The 13,043-nt window shown below is 34.9% G+C and overlaps 2 protein-coding genes and 1 long non-coding RNA gene across 5 annotated transcripts; 1 reads left to right on the top strand and 2 right to left on the bottom strand.

Moving 5' to 3' along the window:
- Positions 1-1,094: 1,094 nt before the first annotated feature.
- Positions 1,095-8,894, bottom strand: LOC110809566 (alpha/beta-Hydrolases superfamily protein). Of its 3 annotated transcripts, XM_022035436.2 has the most exons (8): positions 8,431-8,883; positions 7,894-7,986; positions 5,874-6,085; positions 4,990-5,134; positions 4,845-4,917; positions 1,981-2,127; positions 1,753-1,878; positions 1,095-1,401 (listed from the first exon to the last, which is right to left on the bottom strand). In XM_022035436.2, the coding sequence occupies exons 1-8, from the start codon at positions 8,772-8,774 to the stop codon at positions 1,312-1,314; spliced, it is 1,230 nt and encodes a 409-aa protein (XP_021891128.2). In that variant the 5' UTR covers positions 8,775-8,883; the 3' UTR covers positions 1,095-1,311. The 3 variants fall into 3 exon arrangements, with proteins under 3 accessions (XP_021891128.2, XP_088062885.1, XP_088062884.1); XM_088206759.1 differs by having other exon boundaries at positions 1,095-1,878; positions 1,981-2,106; positions 8,431-8,894; XM_088206758.1 differs by having other exon boundaries at positions 1,095-1,878; positions 8,431-8,889.
- A 235-nt stretch (positions 8,895-9,129) lies between these two features.
- On the top strand, positions 9,130-11,882 carry LOC148253633 (uncharacterized). Its single transcript, XR_015812925.1, has 3 exons — positions 9,130-9,314; positions 9,473-9,542; positions 11,219-11,882. It is a non-coding gene; the product is annotated as an uncharacterized LOC148253633 (long non-coding RNA).
- Positions 11,027-12,977, bottom strand: LOC110809567 (transcription repressor MYB5). Its single transcript, XM_022035437.2, has 2 exons — positions 12,489-12,977; positions 11,027-11,980 (listed from the first exon to the last, which is right to left on the bottom strand). The coding sequence occupies exons 1-2, from the start codon at positions 12,779-12,781 to the stop codon at positions 11,398-11,400; spliced, it is 876 nt and encodes a 291-aa protein (XP_021891129.2). The 5' UTR covers positions 12,782-12,977; the 3' UTR covers positions 11,027-11,397.
- Between the last annotated feature and the right edge of the window lie 66 nt (positions 12,978-13,043).

The raw sequence follows: 13,043 nt of genomic DNA on the forward strand, positions 1-13,043 counted from the left end.
TAAATACATATTTCCTCCCGATACATTCTACGACTCGTGCAAATAACTTAAAACATTTTACCATACAACAATGTTTCAAGTCATCTTAAAACTTGGACCCATGAGCATAAAAGGGCTAATTACGAGTTGACCAAAGAGCAATGACGATTACCATAGAATGTTGTAAAGAAAAGTTTTAGAACTACCATGAACACGAATGTCAATCCCATAGGGGTTTTAAAGCTGTGTGGGTGAAATCAAGAAAAGAGAAGTAAAATAATTTAAGTGTTGTATATCGTGCCTCGGATACATGATCATCCGATAATTTCCACCATCGTTTTAAATAAACAACAATGTTTCGCGGGCATGAAAGCATTTCTCGAAATAATCAAGTAGTTTTCACAATGTCAATCTTATAGAAATTTTAAAGCTGTGTGGGTGAAATCAAGAAAAAAAAAGTAGAATAATCTAGCGTTGTATATTATGCCTCGGATACATGATCCTCCAATAATTTCCACCATCGGGTTGAATAAACAACACTGTTTCACGGGCACAAAAGCATTTCTCGAAATAATCAGGTAGTATTCACAATGTCAATCTCACAGAAATTTTAAAGTTGTGTGGGTGAAATCAAGAAAAGAGAAGTAGAATAATCCAAGTGTTGTGTATCGTGCCTCGGATACATGATCCTCCGCTAATTTCCACCCTCGGGTTAAATAAACAACTATGTTTCGCGGGCATGAAAGCATTTCTCAGAATAATCAGATTATTTTCATGTATGCAAGATTATAATGAATCACCAATAGTTCATCAATGTACTTGAAGGTCTAGACTGAAAGTTTAGTATTCTCAACTTTTGAGCATGATAAAAAAAAAGGATCTTTTCAAAATCTAACCACCTAAAGCATCAAATACATGATATGCGATGAACTAACTGGCCATCTGTTTCACCAAATTCAACTCAACATTAATAGTAACTGTACATGAAATCTACAAAAAGAATTGACTGGATTCGAAACACAAATCAAGAACACCCAGTTTCATGCAGAATTGACCTGTATATACACCAACAAACTTGTAACTTACTGGCAAGTCATCAGGAAAACTTTATTCAATGGAGAAGGTCAATTATGTATTGAATGAATAGATCTGTTAAAACTTAATTACAGAAACAGAGATCTATAGTGAAGAGATACAGCCAACTAGCCAACAGTTGCAAACAGCTCTCTGAATTATACATACATGTATAATTTCAGTCATGGTTTTGAAAAAGATTTGCATGTAAAGAATATCTTTTTACAGAGGAATAAAAACAAAATGACCTGTCGTAGATCAGTCATTCCAGGAAACACCAGCTGGAGGTCTAGCATGCCGGGCCACAAATGATTGAACAAGGGGATTAACCAGATGAGGCGCTTCATCCTGCACATGCTTGAAGACAAATGAGAGCCAACACAATTAGTTGATATTGAGAGCACAATGACTTTAAGCCATGTATTATATTCTGATCGCATATATACCCCATCAACAATTATCAACACAGGGCCTATAAATTGACCTAAACTTGGACTTCCCAATAATGGCTTAGAATTATGCATAATTAAACCTTTTCAAGGCATCAGTTTCTGAAATTTGTCCAAATCCTTCAAAAATACTACTTTTCCCCTGGGTATAACAGCCTTAAACACTATAATACTCCTTTCTGTGAATCATTTGTATGTTTGCATGCTTTGTACAGATGCAACAGCCTGGAAGAGAGAAAAAAAAAGGGACCTGTGGGCAATGGCCAACATTAGGAAGGACAACGAATTCCTCAACAGAATCAAAATTCCCATAGGCTCTTCCGAGTTCAAGGGGCTCCCACGGATCCTTGTCTCCCCACCCTATCAGAACAGGACACTGTACAAAGAACAAAACAAAGCAAATTATAACAGATAATCAAGGTTACCAAAACTAGCAAGGATAGTAGCAATCACACAGGGACTTGGTCAAAAAACTGACCTTCACCTGTGGGAGTAACTCCTCAGGAAGAGGGCCCCCTGAGTAACAAATAAACTCAAGAAAGACATCCACTGCACCTGGCTCAAGTCCTGGACGAAGAATATTCTCAACTAGTTCCTCGGTCACCTGGGAAGTGTCATGGTAACACTGATGTGCAACGCAATAAAGATATCAGCTAGGAAAGGCTATGGATATATTCACTTCATTTATTTTTAGGATATCACATTTTGCTCTCATGGATGTTAAAATTATATATACTTGTGTGCACAAAACTGTTACAATATCATGATCACAATATTTCGGAACTATTGCTCAATATTTCAGATGCTATAGCATCATGGCATAGGCCAATATAGTTTAAGGTCAAGTTTGCAGGACACCATGTGATATACCAGTATCTTTCACATTGTTTTTTTTTTTAAGGACGTTAAGCTTTACAGGGGTTTTCTTCAATCTGTTACTAGTGGTATGACAAATTTCGCCCTAAGTGGTGCAGTGGAAGTCTTGTTTGAAAAGATCAAACATAAAGTACTTAGATTATTCACAATAAAAACTAAAACTTTGAACAATAATGTTGACCTGTATTAAGTTATATCTAACAAATAACTTCTTTTATAAAGTTTGCAAGAAGCACTTGACTAGGAATAGGAAATCCCAAGAAACTAAGAATCTAACTGGAAATAGGAAATATCAAAAACTAAAAAACTACAATAAGTCTTAGATTGAACTAGAAAATATCAAAAATAATAAAGTAATAGCACTTAAACTGAACTAGGAATAACACTTAGAATTGAACTAGAAGAAGGGTGCTGCATCAATCCCCTCCTCTTGAAGAAAACTCATCTCCAAGTTTTATGGTTGGCAAGAGAAAACTCATTAGGGGGATAGTACTTGAAAATATCAGCAGTATTAGAAGTACTAGAGATATTCATATCGGCAGGAAAATCAATCTTATAAGCATTATCACCAATCTTCTGAAAAATCTGAAGGAACCAATTCTTTTGTCTTTCAGCTTGTTGTAAGAACATACTTGGAAAATGATGTTTGCAGAGATAAACCATCACTGAACGCCATTTGAACACCTTAAGACATCTACATTGTTCTGCAGCTGTCTTATAACCTAAATTTGCATCTTCCAAATTCTATCTAACTTTTTGGTGAATTCGTTGTACATGCTCTGCAGATTCCTCTGCACTAGGATTGACATCAGCAGAGAGAGGAAGTCAAATCAAATCAACTGTATATTTTGGAGCACTGGTGTGGACAACTTCAAAAGGGGCCTTCTTGGTAGAATGGTTGTGCATGCTGTTAAAAGCAAACTCGATTTGTGGAAGGGCAGCATTCCATTGCTTTGGCTTGTCAACCACAAACCGATTGGATCATATTACCAAGGGTACGATTACAATCGAAAGCGTCCTATTGGATCAAATTTTCCCATAAATCCTTGATGTGTTATATAGGCAGACTTCTCCACCTAGAAATAACACTGCCCTAGTGTCACCCTCTGTGATTTTCAATTTTAATTTTCTTCAAAGTGCAGTTCCAGGAGGCACATACAAACATATAAAACACAGTAAATAAAACAGGTTTCAACAAAGATAAATTTTTTCAAGACAGTAAATTTTGAATTTCTCCAAGGTTTCTTCTCATGGATGGGGGTGTATAATTTGCTATTCTTAGGTGCATTCATAGAGCAAAACCTGATGGGGCACATTGTCATATATCTTGACGATGGAGCTTAACTCAATGAGCCTCTAAAAATGTCAAAAATTAAAATCATTTGAATGCTTCCAGCTTTTATCACATGATTCGTCATGGCTGTTACATTTTGTGGTCAGATTATATGCGTCAAAAAAGCTCATTTTGGTCGTGAAAACATATAAGGGCAGAGTTTACTGACCCAGAAGTGTAAATTGCAGTTTAAATGCATGTCAAAGATGGGATTCTTCATGTTATGCATGCTAAAAAATTTTTCCATATATATATATGTATAGGAGGCAGCAAACAAAGATGAGCAACACCCATGAGAATAAATAAAATATTCACACAAGATTGCCGCAATCCGTTCCAATTGATGATAAAGCAGCAAGAGTTCGGGATAACTGGTAAATATAAAAATTCATCATATTAATTTGGATTAAGAAATCAAATTTTTTGGTAAATTCAGACAGATTTTACGTTGTATGATTGGAAAATTACTGTATTACATTTGGGTTTAGAATTCCAAAACAAATGAAATCAATCTCTTCATGGCACAAGGTGGAGCCTGAAAATTTTTGTGCCTCACCCCTTCATTCTCTTTGCCCTCCCAAAGGACTCTATTTTGCAATAAACCTTCAGCTCCCTTAATTAAAGATGGCAGAAAAAAACAAAAAAGGGAAGTCACTTCACACAAGAATGCCTTCAGTCTTGGACCCCTTTCATATATTTAAATGGCCCTTGTTGATCTTACAGAAGATCGGTGGCAAATTGAAATGGAGAAGGAAGCCATGATTTTGGAGTAAAAAGGACTTAAGTGATTGAAAGAAGGACATGGTTGTGAGACAAACGAATTGAAACACTTCCAGAAAAAATATTTAATATCAAGAAAGTTACTTGACTTCTGACAAAAGGAGATATTAATTCCAAAAGTAGTCATGAACTTGTGAAGTGATATTGCTTGATGGAAAAATATGTTGTGGATCTTTCAAAATTTTATACGACATGGTGTTGGACATCTAACAGATTACAGTAGCTTTTAAGAAAATATACATAACTGTCTTCTGTACTTCCTTCTTGAAACTTTGACTGAAATTTCCTAACAGATAAAAAGGGGAAAAAGAAAAAGAATAAAAGAGAAGAAAGGGCATTTATTCTCAGAATACCTGGCAAAGAATATTTCTTACTGACTCAGGTGTGGCAACAGCTCTGAAAAAAAAATTTCCTACTGGAGTTTCCCTGCAACATCAGCATGACAATCTGTCTCTAACTTGAAAGTCAGAAGAAAGAAAGCATAGATGTTGCTTTTACCTCAGCAAACTCTGGAATGATCGAATGAAAGGTCTTCCAAACCATGGCTGCTTTTTTATATGAAGCATACGCAAGGATATATTTAATAGGACAATGCCTTTACAGATCCGTGGCTCCATCACGGCTGCCTGAAGACCAACAAGTCCTACAGGAAGAAACAAAAATTTGCACTCCTTTAATTCCCAAGATCTATGAAAGAGAATGCATTTAATAAGGGTGCCTTTTCCTCTTTATTACAAGAAATAAAGTAAAAAACAAAGTCTGTTTGTGGCAGCAGGATGTTGGCAACTTGGCATGCAAATATTGCTGGAATCCTGAAAAATATAAAAAGTTCTCAAGTGTTCCCCGCAAAAATTTAAACTTGAACAACCATGGTAAGAAACTTAGTTTTACAAAAGCCTGGAGTGCATTACTCCTCCATGCAAGTGGCTTGCAATATGATTCCCTTTTTTTTTTTAAAGAAAGGCTTGTAATATAATTTGGCTGTTCCATGTGTACATAGATGCTAAAACAAACATGAAAACGTTGCATGTTGCAGAAAAAAAAAATGAAATCTAGCAAATACATTTTGAAATGACAAACAAAATAAATGGTATAAAGAGATGAAACAAGTTACCAAAGTTTCATGAAAAAGGGAAGAAAGAAAGCAGAAGATGGACATCAGAATTTAACAAAAATCCTGATAATTAACAAAAAAATTACCAGATACACAATTTAACTTTTGTCAATTAACATCAAGGCAGCAACAAACTGTTGGCTGCATCTTCTAAGCATGTGATGTGATAAGCCCTCAATTTTTGGAATTTACAATTCCTTGAGCACCAAAGCAGATCTCATTATGCAATTAACACAATATAATCTAGAGAACTAAAAAGAGCAATTACCCCCAATGGAATTGCAAATGAAAAAAGCTTCATCTTTAACCACGTCAATGCAAAAATCATTTAGTTGGGAAGCCCATGTTTCAAATGTATAGAGGAGGCTGCCTCCAAACTCACGAGGATTTGGTTTGTCAGAATATCCATAACCAAGAAGATCAATTGCATATATCCGATGTGATTTTGCAAGAACCGGTATATTTTTCCTCCAATGATCACTGTGACAATCAGTAAGCAAACCAAAATAACTGAACTAAGCACATTAAATATGAAAACTAACACAAAATATAGACTGACTAACACATATAGTGAAACATACATATGCCTACTGGCTGAGTGAGAAAATATATATGCAAAGAATGTAACTTGGAAGACAATGGTCAACGCTGAAGGATGAAGTCTAGCTTATAGATTTGTAGAAAACAATGAAAGAAAATAATTGATAGGATCACTAATTGTGAGGTAAATAGAACCATAAATAGTTTCTCTTATGCTTCATTTTATAATATAAAACACAGAGTGCATAAATTATGCATCTTGTGTTTCAATTGATTTTGGCCAATTCATCCCTCAAACAGTTGCATACCTCTCTTCATGTAGGAAATATTTTACAGAAGAATCTTTTACACCATTATGAGAAAATCTCTCCTAAATGACTCGTACAAGGCCATAATATTCAGAACTGATTGAGATAAAAGCAAAAATGAAAATTAAAAAATAACTTGTTTCTTCTTGACTAACTGATCAAGTTCCCCCGTAATCTTTTCATGCCATTACATGCATTACCACCATCATGTACCAAGGGGGAAAAAAAGGAATTGAAACTAACATTGAAATGACAATGTCACCAAATTAAACCCTAACTAAAGCTAAGATTAATTCAACTTCATCTCTGGCCACATTTTCTACAAATAATCAAACAAGATCAATTTTTTGAGATAGAAAGAATACGTATTATGTAAATGACACCAAGAGGGTATCGCCCTTATACAAAGTATTTACATATTAGCTAAAAAATCAAAAATCTTCCCAAAATATCCCACCCATAGACATCATAATCAAACAGAATCATTTTAAACTTGGCAACTATTTTCTCTTCTCTGATAAGACTTAAGCATGAAGTTTGTTGGACTTGAGCCTTGTAAGCAGAATTATAGACTTTCTTGAAGGAAACAGCAAGGTGATGCACTTACTTTATCCAAGATAGACTTAACACAATATGATCACAATATGAATCTACACAGAGTCTCCTACAAATGAAATATGCATAGATTCTCTTGCTTTAGAAGAATGAAAGTTCAAAGCAAATAGTAATGAGCTTCAAAGACCCGTATTTCCAACATCTAGGATAATATCCTTGAATTATCCCATTGGCCAAGGCACATTCCATACAAATGGATTCCCTAAGTGCGATAGTTCACGCCTCAAGCCGCTAGGATTTACTAGTGGTTACTTAATATCACTACTTAACTAAAGAATCCAATGATCATAGATTGTAAAGGCTGAAATTCTAATCGCTAATTAACTACTTACATTTTAATGCACAACTAAACCGACTCCATTCATATTTCAATTTCAATTATATATTCATATTGCCAGTTGTCTTGGTTCACAAAAAACAACCAATTTAAACTCGATATGAAATAGATTTGAAATTAAAATGTTATTTTCTTCAAAATTTTATCCCATTATATTGTATTTCCACTGTTATGATATCTAATTAAAATTTGAGCATAACTCAGCTACACGCGTATAATATTCACAGCCACACAGAGTGTGTGCTCATTATGAGCAAATAGGAATCGGGACCATCCACAACTATTAACTAGAAATCAAGTTTTCTTTTGACTTGCATGTGATGCAAATTATTATCCTACCATGTTCCAAAACCACAGGAAAAGTTCAAAGCAAGCACGCATTTGACACGAAACATGATAACACATGGTGCAATATATGCCTTTATACCTATAGAAATTAGTTGTCTGCTAATGAGAAGCAAAATGTCAATGATGTCAATAATGTCGACCTGTTAGCACCAAAACCATGAACCAGAACCAAGGCAGGGCCATTGTTCCCAGAACACTGATATCGGATCGAATAACCTTTCCAGTTCCACATCCTACAAGATAGCAAATACAACATCAGAACAAAAATCCAATAATATCATGATAATAAGCTACATAATTACGAAAGCACTGTAACCTATCTGTGTGTGTGTGTGTTTACTTATATATGCCAAAAAGATGGGCAAGAAATTACATAAACCGGTACTTCTATTGCAAATAACAAGAACTCTCAATCAACCCATATAGTAAAGCCTAATGAGAAATAAAATCACCAAAGATAAGTAAAATTTATATTATTAAACAAAATAAACTTGAATTCTGGGACTTGTATAAACTCGGTTTTCATATTTTCTTCATGGACCAAATGCCACAAAATAACAGAATTCTCTGAACTTTCGAAGTCCCAATTTCCCAGAAAACAAACAGAACAGACCCATAAAACAAACACTTAATCGAATCGAATACAAAAACTCCCAAGAAAAAAAACAGAACACTACCGGCTTTCCACTTGAGATTCTGGCGACAGAGACTCCTCTTGAATTTGACGATCACCGCCAACAGAGTAGTCGTTCGAAAGTGAATGCAACGCAAACCCATTAAATCTCAAGCGAGGAAACTCCACGGTGCTATGAGAAACAGCGAGTTTCTGCAAATGGGTATGGCGGAAACTGAGAGGTGACGGGGTGAACGAACTTCTTCTTCGAAAGGATACAACCGGAATATCTAGCTTTGATAAGGGTAGTGTTGGAGAACCAGCGTTCCCCATAGCTGGATGCTTCTTCCTCTTCGTTAATCTTTCTGCGAATGAATGAAATTCCAAATTCGAGTGGTGGTGAAGCATTTTACGTTGAGAGGTTCTTCATGTTCAAATTCAAATCCACGTTGCCCGTTTTATATTGGATCAAGGCCCGGCCAAAATTTGAAGTCCGGACCATAAAGTTTTGGGCTTGAAAATAATTTTCACTTGAATTTAGACGAATTCTAACCCTAGTTCTTGAATGACAGTTTGGTTCGTCTAACAGAATCCTCGGACTCTTCTTTGTTAGAATGTTTGGTTGATGTACTACCGTCTACCGGCTCACCCGGTTACCTCCCCAAATCTACCGGTCAACGCATCTATACATATAGATACATATATATCTATATTATATTGCTCCTCCTTTACATATTCCCCACCCATGTTACCTATCTTTTTCTGATCTAAATATATTACTTAAACCTGACCTTTTGAATATATATGTATATATAACATATACACACACACTATATATATATATGTGTCTATATCTAGAGAGAGCTGTATATGCGTATAAGACGTGCATGAAACGATACACAGTATACCCATATATATATATATATATGCGCAGCTAGCACAAGATCAGTAAGTCTCTGCAACTTCTTTTTTCTTCGTGAACTTTCTCATATAATATATATATATATATACATACGCACACACACAAACACATTCTCTCTCTCTTGTTCCGCACCTGTTACATATCATCATTACACTTGGAAGAATGCCTAAGGATGTATATACAGTTTTAATATACAGTATTATATGTCTTCCAAGACACCAGAAGCTTCTGATATCATCATCAACATTTCTCAGGTAAGTCCTACTTCTTATTGCTATCCGATGTATCTCTCAGATATACGATATACATATACATATACATATATATACACACACACACACACATAACACACATATCCATATACATATAGTTGTTAACTTCTCCTAATCATGAATTAACTTAGTTTTAGTGATCCACCATTAATTTGGCCATAGGTTGACATGTAGATACACACCCTTTAAGTTTTACACACACATACACATACATTCAGACATGTATACATACATACATGCCTGTATGCATGGTGCGGATAAGTGTATGTATATATATATATATGTGTGTGTGTGTGTGTGTGCGGCCATGCATTGATAGAAGGGAAGGTGGAATTTCATCCATAATTCTAATATATTGCTACTAATCTTTTAAATTTGTTGAATCCTCAGTATAAATAATTAAGCAAATGTACTTACAATACATGTATATATATATATATGTATATTATATTTATAATCAGCGAAAATATAATAAATAAGTTATATTAAATTTCAATTAATTTATTATATATAAAATTACTATATCATCTACCAATCACACGGTGAAGACTGGTAGTTTGGGCAAAGGGTCAAATCTAGAAATATATTTCTTTTGGTTTGTCAAGTCAAATCAACCCATTTACTATCAAACAAATTTAGATATATATATATATATACATATATATACATATATATATATATACAACACATATATAAATGTCTTATCAAATAATTCGAACCCTTTTTTATATAGAATATTATCCTTCTTGTTTTTGTTTTATTGTTGAAAATCTATTTATACATACATACATATATATATATATAGATATAGATATGCAACCAATGTGTATATATACAACGAATGGTTGTAAAATTAAATAGGGTAGTGTGACCTTATCATAGCAATATATATATATTTTTCTATGTATGTATATACGTACAGATCTTTTTCTTTTTACAGAATTTGCATGAAAAATGAATTCAATGTTGCTAAATTTGGATACATACATATATATATATATAGATATAGATATGCAACCAATGTGTATATATACAACGATGGTTGTAAAATTAAATTAGAGTAGTGTGACCTTATCATAGCAATATATATATATATATATATATATTTCTATGTATGTATATACGTACGTCTATCTTTTACTTTTTACTGAATCTGCATGAAAAATGAATTCAATGTTGCTAAATTTGGAAAGTCAAATTAATATTGAAACCTAGTTCAGGAATGGACCCCTTTATTAATGCAAGTGGTCCCATATATATATATGTGTATATATATATATATATATAGATACATATTTGGAAAATCAATATGTGTGTGTGTATGTATGTATATATATGTCTCATTAAGCCCATTTGATGTTAACATCTAATTATGATTAAGCATAATTGTTTAATTATGGACCCAATTATCATTAACTAATTAGATAATCTTTAAGTACAAGTAAACTAATATAGATATATATATATATATATAAATTCATTTTTCGTTTAATATTATGTCTTCCTCGTTTGATATGTATACAATCTCTACACATGAATACACATCATATAATTATATATATGCATAACAATAATACATGCATAACCTGCATTTTTTCGTCACGATCATGTATGTGCAATCTATACATATAACTGAACCAAGCAGTAAATATATATAGTAGCACCATTTCAAGAAGGTGGGGGGGTGATCAATGCCTCCAAGCCCAAAAGCCGAACACGAGAAGAGATCATGACCGTGATGATGATGATGAGATTGTCGATGCAATTCCAGCATATAATCTATACGTACGTCCATAGATATATTTATATATATATATATATGTGTGTGTATGTGCTACTACACTTGGCTTGCAAAAGGGTCCTCGTTGATAAGTGAATTAAGAAAGGAAGAGAAAATATCTTCATTGCAGAAGCTCCCTTCTTTATCTTCTCCGTTATTGCTCTTCATGATCATCACAGAATCCTCCTCGTAGTTCATCAAGCTCGAGTGACCATGATCAACAAGCGAGCCACCGCCGCCGTTGAACTCATACCCAGTTTCTTTCGTCATCACTCGATCGTCTTCATGACGAGTGGAAGTACCGCCGTTGTCAGCGTTGCAGGTTTCTGCCGAGGAAGAAGACAGCAGTACAGGGTCAGTATTAGTATTATCATTGTTCGGCTTGTTGGAATAATGGCGGCTGAGCTGTCTGAGATGCTGCTTATGCTGCTTGCGTTTGGGTCTGGAAGAAGAAGACGAAGAAGGCGGCTTGTAATTAGCAGGTAATGATGAGGAATTTTGACTTTGATAATGGAGAAAGGGTTTGTGTGTTCTTGGATCAATTCCTTGGCTGATTAGCTTCTTGCTCAGGTGGGTGTTCCAGTAGTTCTTTATCTCATTGTCTGTACGTCCTGGAATCCTCCCAGCTATCAACGACCATCTGCTCATACATATACAAATACATATATATGTTATGTCATTCACTCAAATCGATAATCAGAAATAATATATCCATACATGTATATCCAAAAAGAAAAAAGGAAGAAGAAAACCGGGATAAAAAACAATGTCAGCTTTTCAGAGATCTGAAGGAAATTAAAAAAAAAAAAGCCCTAGAAACCCAAACTAGAGAAGAAAGAAATCCAGTGAACAGGAAACCCTAAACCTACCTGTACAGAGATAAATACAAAAAGGAATTATAGGCTTTTTTTTCCTCAAAACGAAACCCTAGTTCATGATACCCAGTATACCTAACCACTCAAGGGGTTGCTAACTTACATTTGTTCATAACAGTTTGCAGCTAAGTTCAAATTCCGTGGATCATTCTTTGGAAATCGTGTAAAAAGAAATATACAGATCAAATTCCTTAGCCAGAAGATAATACTACTTCCTATAAGTATTTACACTGTATTATAATATATATGTATGTTTTTGTTGAGTAAAAGTACCGGTTGCCGAGAAGGCGGTGGAGGCGGAGGATGAGATCTTCTTCATCAGGGGCGATCTGGCCGCGTTTGACGGAGGGTCTGAGGTAATTCATCCACCTGAGACGGCAGCTCTTGCCGCATCGAAGTAAACCGGCCTTCTTGGGAAGTGTCCGCCACCGACCTTCTCCTTCTTTCTTGATGTAGTCAGCCAACAGCTCGTCTTCCTCCGGCGTCCACGGCCCTCTCTTCAGTCCAACTTTGCTACAGCACGGCGTCGTATTACCATCAATCTTTCCCCCCACTGGGTTCTTCATCGTCTGATCTGAAAAATTCTAAAACCCTAAAATCCTCTCTTCGATATAAAAAAAAAAAATTCTACCTTTTCGTGACGGTTATAATGGGTTTTCGATCAACTGTGAAACGCTATTCTTTCTCTCTCCGGGGGTTAGCACATGACGGAGCCCCTCTGTCGATCTCCATTTCTTCTTTTTCAGAAGTTCTGAAAACTACTCTCTGTCCGGAAGCAACTTGGATGAAGACGATAGGTGTTAAAAGGTCAATTTCTTTTTTCTTTTT

Source organism: Carica papaya, chromosome 6 (genome assembly GCF_054855325.1).
Source record: "Carica papaya isolate Zhongbai chromosome 6, ASM5485532v1, whole genome shotgun sequence".
Lineage (NCBI taxonomy): Eukaryota > Viridiplantae > Streptophyta > Magnoliopsida > Brassicales > Caricaceae > Carica > Carica papaya.